The sequence below is a fragment of the Candoia aspera genome, chromosome 2 (genome assembly GCF_035149785.1).
Source record: "Candoia aspera isolate rCanAsp1 chromosome 2, rCanAsp1.hap2, whole genome shotgun sequence".
Lineage (NCBI taxonomy): Eukaryota > Metazoa > Chordata > Lepidosauria > Squamata > Boidae > Candoia > Candoia aspera.
The window spans coordinates 3,150,842-3,159,287 of record NC_086154.1 but is presented as its reverse complement, the minus strand read 5'-3'; the positions used below and the strand labels follow the sequence as shown (position 1 = coordinate 3,159,287).

Sequence of the window (8,446 nt, the reverse complement as noted above, 5' to 3'; positions counted from 1 at the left end):
GGGGTACGGCCTGGATTCTTTTGCCCAAAGGTGCCCCTGACTTTGGGAAAAACAGCTTTGCCTTAGAGAAGACCAGATTTGCCTACATGGGCCGAGAGATGTTCACAAGGCAGGGTTTTGTCTTCACAGCACCTAGAATTCCATCTTACGTGATGATGCCAAAATGCCCTGAAAGAATTTCTTGGATCTCAAAATCTCCAAAGTTCAAGGTAAGTTCACAAAGACTTTTAACCCATGTTTGCCTTGTGTGAGGTTTCAGGCCAGGTTTCCTCCACCCCTGCACCTGCTCCTGGAGCCACGGCTACTTCTCTGCCCTATAATTGTGAAAATCATGGTCCTTGCTCTCCTCCACACCTCAAGGGATTTGACCCAATCGTCATCCCTGAATCCCTGAACGTGGAGAGCCGCCTGCTGCAACTTCTCCTTGAATCTTGCCTGGCAAGGCAGATGCCCAGATAAATGCTTCCTCAGGAGCCAAAGTGTTCAGACGGAGATTTGGAGGGAACAGAGACATGTCAGATCATGGCTTGCCTGTAAAGCACTCCACCTTTTCTGGAGGGAGCTCCGTTTCCTGACATGCTGCCAAGTTTTGCCATGAGAACAAAGCTGCTTTTCCTGCTGTTGCTGTTGCTGCTGCTGCCCAGCAAAGTCAGTGGGAGAAAATGTCCCCTCGATTTCACCAAGGATCGGGATGGGGTGTACAATTATTACCACCCAGGCGATCTCTTCCTTGGTGGGATTGTCCCTCCAAGACCAGGTCAGATTCGGCCAGCGACCTTCCAGGAGCCTCTCTTTAACCAACCAGATTTGTAAGTAGATCCCTGCGGTGCCTTTTGTACTATTTTGCATGGAACCGGCATTCAAGGGCACCCAATGCTCCTCTGCACACTGAACAATCCTCAGGGAAATTTCTTCATTTATTTTCTCCTTTTGCTTCTGGGAGAAAAAAACAGAGACCATATTATTATTACTATTAGTATTAGTATTAATATTAGCAGTAAGGATACAGTTCAAATGGGTCTCCAAAGTTATCTAGTCGAACATCCTGCTGAAGTGCAAGATCTGCTAAAACACGGAATGAATATTAAAGTTATATTGTTATTTTGTTGTTTTATGCAGGAAAGGTGGCAATGCATACTGGTATCTTCTGTCCTTTCTTTTTGCCGTTCGTGAGATCAACCAGAATCCCTGGGTTTTGCCCAATGTCACCCTGGGTTATGACATCTATGAGAACTATTATGATGCACGAATGACCTCTGATGCCCTGGCAGACTTGCTCTCCACCGGAGAGGCAAATGTTCCAAACTACAGGTGTGGGAGAGAAAAGAGGTTGCTGGCTGTGATTGAAGGGGCTGAGTCTGACATTTCTGAGCAGATTTCCACCTTGTCCAGCCTCTACAAAATGCCACAGGTATGAATTGGGATGGGGACACAAGCCAAGGCTGGCCCAGGAAGATGCCATGACCATCCATGTGTCCTCACCAGGCAGTTGTCTTGGCATTTAAGGTGTCCCGGCTATTAAAACGTTCGGGCACTCATGTCAGAGAGGGCACTGGAGCTCAATGTCTCCCCTGCCTTTGATTGCCCTTGAAAAGTGAAGGATGATCATCTCCTGATCTTCATTCCTTGGGCACATCTAGGGAAGTTATCCCAACAATCCCTTAGAATCTCAGAAGCACAGAATGGAAGGTTTGGGAGGGGTCTGGCAGATCACATAGTCCAAGCTCTGCCCAATACAGGAATCCACTCTAGCAGCATCCCCAGAAGGTTACCATCTAGCTGCTGCAGAAATAGCTCCAGCAAAGGAAGGTCCACCAACCCACGAGGCAGTCTCTTCCACTGTGGACCTCCTTTTCCCATGAGGGAGCTCTTCCGGTTCATGCATTGCCAGAGGTGAATTGGACCTTGACATCATCTGCTCCATCGCCCTTCCTAGTGCAGAAATCAATTACTCCAGCATCTGGGAGAGATGGCCCACTGAGACTCTGGTTAAACATCTCTACGGATCTGTGTCTGTGTCTGTGTATTAATGATCTTCCATCAAAGATCAAACCCTCCAGACTGCGGCCTCAAAATATTTCCGTTCTTTTTCTTACTAGGTCAGTTACGGTTTTGTGTCTGAGACTCTGAATGATAAGACTCGGTTCCCCTTCATCTACCGGTTGGTCCCCAAAGAAGATTACTTGTATTGGGGCATTGCCAAATTGCTCCACCATTTTGGGTGGAACTGGGTCAGTCTCCTTGCACCAGACACTGAAAACGGAGAAAGATTCCTACGGACTTTGAACCCCATATTAACCAGGAGCACAATTTGCGTGGCCTTCTCCGTGAGCATCCCAACGTTGCCCTGGAAAATGGGACTGCTGTCCAAGGAACCATCTACCATGTGGAATCACGTCAGTGTTTTCATTTACTATGGGGAATATCGCTACCTCTACAGTTCAATAAGCACAGTGCAACATTATACTGAAACTCATGTGAGGTCCCTTGTGGGGAAAATTTGGGTCAGCACAGCAATGTGGGACCTCACCCTGAACTTATCCTACAACATCCTGTCTCCCCAGCATCTCCAGGGTTTTTTCTCTTTCTTAATCCATACTGAAAAAAGACCACAGTATGTCTATGAAACATTTTTTGTTCCTATGCAAGATTTTGGCAGGAAGGCCTTTGATTGCTTGTATTCTAAACTCTTATCCTCTGTGAAAGGGCGGATGAGGTGCCGGGAGAAAGAGGATCTGGAGACCCTGCCAGAAGAGGTGCTGGAAAAAACCCTCTCTCTGGACGGCTACGGTATTTACAACCTTGCCTGGGCAGTTGCTCGGGCTTCACACGCTGCCTACTTATCCAGGTCCAAGTGGAAAGCAAAGAAGGAAAGGGATCACAGGCTGGTCCTTCAGGCGTGGCAGGTATTTGGTGTCCATCAGAAATCCTGAAGGTTGGGAAGATGTTTTAGATGGAGTGGTGAGGTTAGGCTTTCAACGTTGCTCTTCCACTTTGTGAGGCTTCTAGGGCAGGGAATCCCCCACTCCACGTCCTATTTGGTGACTCCTGGACAAGAGTTTACAGGGCATGGTGTCAAGTGTACTTGTCGAACATCCTTTGGTTTCCTCTTTTCTCATGTTGTTCATTTCTCTGCCATTGTAGCTTCATTCTTTCCTGGGAGATGCCCACTTCTACAATACTTGCATGGATGGAGTGTATCTGGATGAGAAAGGGGACCTCGCTGCCAAATTTGATAGCGTGAATTGGGTGTCCTTTCCCAATCGGTCTTTTGGGGCAGTGAAGTTTGGGAGGATAGATAAACCATGGGGGTCGCAAGATCTGGAATTCATCCTTGACCAGGAGGTCACAAATTGGTCCCAGCGGTTTAACCAGGTGAGCTGAGACTGTTCATCTAATGCCCTCCAATCTCTCTTCCGTTCTTCCAACCAGTTGTGAAATGCAGGGGAAGTGGGTGGAGGTGGGATGAAGGATTGCTTGGGATCACCATCTTTCCTAACGACATTACTGGGCTACTTGGATCACTGAATGGGACTCATGGTCAAGAGGTCCACTGTGGATTAGCCAGGTTCAGGTACTAGTTGGTTCTTTTTCCTTATTTCTGCTCTTACTTTATAAAGCAAGCTGCGATTGGATGATTGCTGTCTACAGCTTATGAAGAAAACTTCCCTTCTTGGTAGACTTGCAGTCCAAACAGTAAAACCAGGTTAGGTGACTCCAAAGTTCAGGAATTAGAATGGAGAATTCTACTGACAATTAATTCCAGAAGAGATATATGCTGAATCCACACTTCACAACCTTAAAATGGTTGATTTGATTTGGATTAGCTTATTGGTAAACCCGTTCCTGTGGTTTATTAACTAATGTACTCATCATTTGCTTTTTAGTCCACCTTTATTCCAGAAGTTCCTCCCATTGGGGTAGACTTGAACCTCTCTGTCACCTGGCCTAGCAAACGTATTAACCACAGGGACAAACCTTGCCAATGGTGGTTAATTCAACCACCATGATCAAAAACTCCCTGGTTTCATATAATGAGCGAATCTAAGCATAGCCATAGCTACAGAAAACTCTCTCATTAATGTCTATTCCCAATTAAAACCACCTAACGCTTGCCCAGCGGCACATCTTGTGAGAGAAACTTCCACCGATTTACAATGGTCCCGCTGAAGAGGCCAGAGTATGATTTTTCCTGGATCTTCTTCCTGCCTCCTCTCAGGAAGCCCCACTGGTTCTCCTAGGATGGCTGACCATCCTTCCCCGTATCAGGCATTGCTTTCACACCTTTGTCCTGCCCCACCCAGCCCTGCCTCTTCCTTAATCATTGAACCCAAGAGCTGGATGTGGACTTGAGAAGTCATCTGTTCCAAAGCCCTCCTCAGGGCAGGACTCTTCGAATCTTCGTTGACAGGGGACTACGCAGGCTCTCCTTGAAGCAAAAGGGAACGTGCCACTTCATGTTACATCTGGATAACGTACGAACCTTTTCGACTTAGCTGGGTATAATCTTAAAAAAAAAACCCACTACCCCTGACAAGTACTCTTCCCTGACAGAAAGAGAAACAGCCCAGGGATAAGCAGACCCATGCAGTAGATTAATGTCTGATGACTTTGGCGACACCTAATCATCTACGATTGATGTTCCTTCTCTTTGGCCTCAGTCCCTCCCTCGCTCCAGGTGTACTGAAAGCTGTCGCCCCGGCCAAGCCAAGGTGGTCCTAGAAGGAAGGCCTCTCTGCTGCTATGGGTGTGTCTTGTGCGCAGAAGGCTCCATCTCCACTCAGGAAGGTAGGAGATGCCAGGGGGACTGGATGGATGGGGAGGACTGGACGGATGGGGAGAAGAGTCCCTGAAGCATTTCCATTCAGGGTTGTTCAGAAACAGGCTTGCAAGCGTTGGACAAAGGTCTCATGGAGGATGGACAAAAAGCCAGTTATTAGGTAAATGCAGGAAAGCCAAGCAATCTTGGTTGCAGACCTCTAGAGGAACATGAGATGGAAGCAAGAGTTAGTGTTTGTAGCTCTTTCTATTATTGAGTGGTTGCCGATATTTATTCCGCCGAAATCTGGTAACCTTTGAAATAGGGTTTAATATATTGGAAACAATATACTAAATAGCCTTTTAAATAATAGTCATCAGCAACGCAAAGACATCAAAGGCACCGTTCACTTAACTGAGGAGCTAAACACCCTCCAGAAAACTGCAGCTTTGCCTTGCTTTCCAAAGACGTGAAGAGGAGGGGCCATTCATGCCAATGGAGAGGAAGTACTCCATAAAAATGAAGCTACCACTGAGGAGGCCTGTCACCCAGTCCTCCCCCCATGAAACCTGCGTGGCCTCAACAGGACTTTGCCGGTCACTGATAGTAGGCTGAATTGTGCTGAAAACCTACTGAAAATGGTCAGAATCAGGGCTTCTGGGGAGGGGGGAGGGGGGAGGGAAGCCAAGAGCTGAAGAACCACCACTTTGTTACTTATCACAATTTGTCACCACCCAGCTCCCCCCAAAGTGATTCTTTTTTATACGCAATCCACAACGCATGTAAAAAAGAGGTAGGGCTCTGTATCCTTACAGCTGCCCTCCTGACTCTTTGGATGCCCCCTTTCGCCAGATGTCTTTGGCACCATCTGCAGCACCTCCAGAACATGTCCTTGCAATGTTGTCAACCAAATCTCTTCTGAGAAAGAAGGACAGTATAGATTGAGACAATGCTGTTCTCACTGACTAGGATCTGGGGTGATATAATGTCTTGGGATACCTACAGTAGTTCCTTGGTGGTTCTTCCCCAGCTTGGGAACTTCCTCTCAACTCCAGCCAGCCTGCTTCTATTCTTGGCTGCAAAAACCCATTCTTTTTGTTGATCCAGACTGTTCTCCTTCCTCATTCCTTCTAGAGAGTTTACAACTCATCCTTCTTGCTTGACATACCTGGATTTTGAGGCACAATATCCCAAGCTCAAACCAACTATTTGCATATTCAAACTGAGCACGGTATTATAATTATGTACAATTAATACCAGTGGTCACGAAATAACTCACTGTCTCCTCCCCAGATGCCGAGCAGTGCAGAAGGTGTCCAGCAGATCACCGTCCAAATAAGGACCAAGACAAATGCCTCCCCAAGGAGGTCACCTTCCTGTCATACCAAGAAGACTTGGGGATGATCCTGGCTTCCTTTGCCCTCATCATGTCTTTGGTCACAGCCTTGGTCTTAGCAATCTTCATCAGATTCTTAGAAACTCCCATAGTCAAGGCCAACAACCGGGACCTCTCCTACATCCTCCTGGTCTCTCTGCTGCTTTCCTTCTTGAGCTCCCTTCTCTTTATTGGCTGTCCAAGACCGGCCACCTGCCTGCTCCGACAAACCGCCTTCAGCATCATCTCCTCCATTGCCGTCTCTTCTGTCTTGGCCAAAACAATCACAGTGGTGCTGGCTTTCCTGGCCACGAATCCTGGGAACACCATGAGGAGATGGCTGGGAAAAACTCTGGCCAACTCCATTGTCCTTTCTTGCTCCGGTCTCCAAGTTGTCATGTGTATCATCTGGCTGGGAGTTTCCCCCCCATTCCCTGAATCTGACCTGCACTCCCAGCCAGAGAAGATTGTCTGGCAGTGCAATGAAGGCTCTGTGGCCATGTTTTATGGTGTCCTTGGCTACATGGGCTTCCTAGCTGCCATCTGCTTCATGGTGGCTTTCCTGGCCAGGAACCTGCCCGGGGCCTTCAACGAAGCCAAGCTGATCACCTTCAGCATGCTGGTCTTCTGCAGCGTCTGGGTCTCCTTTGTGCCCACCTACCTGAGCACCAAGGGGAAGTACATGGTGGCCGTGCAGGTCTTCTCCATCTTGGCCTCCAGTGCTGGCCTGCTGGGCTGCATCTTCATCCCCAAGTGCTACATAATACTGTTACGACCTGATCTGAATACAAAGGAGCACTTAACGACACAAACTAGAGATAGTTTGAACAGGAATGCAAAAGACTCCTATCCTTCTCATAACCCTCTGAAAAGTCATTTGTCACAGTCGGATTCCCTCTAGATCTTCTGGGAGAGTTAACTTTGGTGGATCTGTCTGAAGTGCTCCATGCCATCCACCACTGAGGAAAGTGCATATGACCAAACGTATCTAGAACTCTGCAAAGGCAGCTCTGCCCAGTTTTGCCCTCTTTGGGGAAAAGTTACAGTTGCCGGAGCTGTGTTTCCTGACCCACCACTGAGGAATGATCTGATTATGGTCCATGAAGTCACAAAGAGTCGGAAGCGACTGAACGAATAAACAACAAGACCTGGGGGTGATCTTGTGAAACAAAAATAATATGCTGGTGCAGAATCATTATGTTAATATCTGGGCTGAAATCAAAAACGATTGGATAAGATGGGAGAAACTGCCTTTGTCTCTTATGGGCAGAATATCTGGGATTAAGATGAATGTTTTGCCTAGGATGTTGTTTCTCTTTCAGACTATTCCGATTCTGACAACAGATTTACCGTTTAAACAGTGGGAGAAGGTATCTCTAAGTTCATTTGGCAGGGCAGGAAACCAAGAATTAAATATAAATTGTTACAAGATGCCAAGGAATGAGGAGGTTTGGGGTTGCCTGATTTTAAATTGTATTGTGATGCCTATTGCTTGCTTTGGTTGAAGTAATGGAGAACTTTGGAGAACAAGGAAGACAGGAATCGAGATTTGGGTGGCATTCCTAGTTGTGGTATGATAAGGTTAAAATTAATAAGGATTTTAAAAACCATTTTGTTAGGAATGCCAATTGAGGGTTTGGAATAAATATAAGGTAAGATTGTTTTCTAACATTCCAGTACAGTTGTCTCCCCATGAAGCATTTAGTAGAAGGGAAAATATGGAAGGAAAATGTTGGCTACAGTATAAAGATTCATTAAATTTTGAAGAGGGTGATCTGAAGCTTGAAACAAGGGAAATGATAGAGTTGGACGGTTTCACATGTCACGGGTTTACTGATATGCAACTGTCCGAATGTTTTAAACGGGATAAAAAGAGTTTTAAATTTGCTAATGAAACCACTCAGTTTGAAATGGAACTTTGTGTTAATGATGCTCATATTATTACTAAGATGTATAAATTGTTGTTGCAGATGAATCTAGAAGATGGCTAGAAGTTTGGATATAATATCATGTTGGAACAATGGGAAAACATGTGCAATAAAGGCTGGAAGTTCACTCTGAATTATAATTTAAAAGAGAATTTGTATAAAATGATGTCTCATTGGTTTGTAACTCCTGGTAAACTGTCAAAAATGTTCCCTGGACTAATGAGTATTTGTTGGAAATGTTTACAGGGTGAAGGAACTTTCTATCATCTCTTGTGGACATCTGAGAAAGCAAAAAAAAAATAATAATAATTGGGATCAAATATGTATTACTATTCAAAAGATTCCTAAAGTGGATTTACAGAAAAAACCAGAATTGTTTCTTCT

At 45.8% G+C, this 8,446-nt stretch overlaps 1 protein-coding gene across 1 annotated transcript; it reads left to right on the top strand.

Moving 5' to 3' along the window:
• The first annotated feature begins 576 nt into the window (after window positions 1-576).
• On the top strand, window positions 577-7,035 carry LOC134488824 (vomeronasal type-2 receptor 26-like). The gene is made up of 6 exons (XM_063291161.1): window positions 577-809; window positions 1,120-1,411; window positions 2,100-2,906; window positions 3,145-3,375; window positions 4,662-4,788; window positions 6,053-7,035. The coding sequence occupies exons 1-6, from the start codon at window positions 577-579 to the stop codon at window positions 7,033-7,035; spliced, it is 2,673 nt and encodes an 890-aa protein (XP_063147231.1).
• Window positions 7,036-8,446: the final 1,411 nt, after the last annotated feature.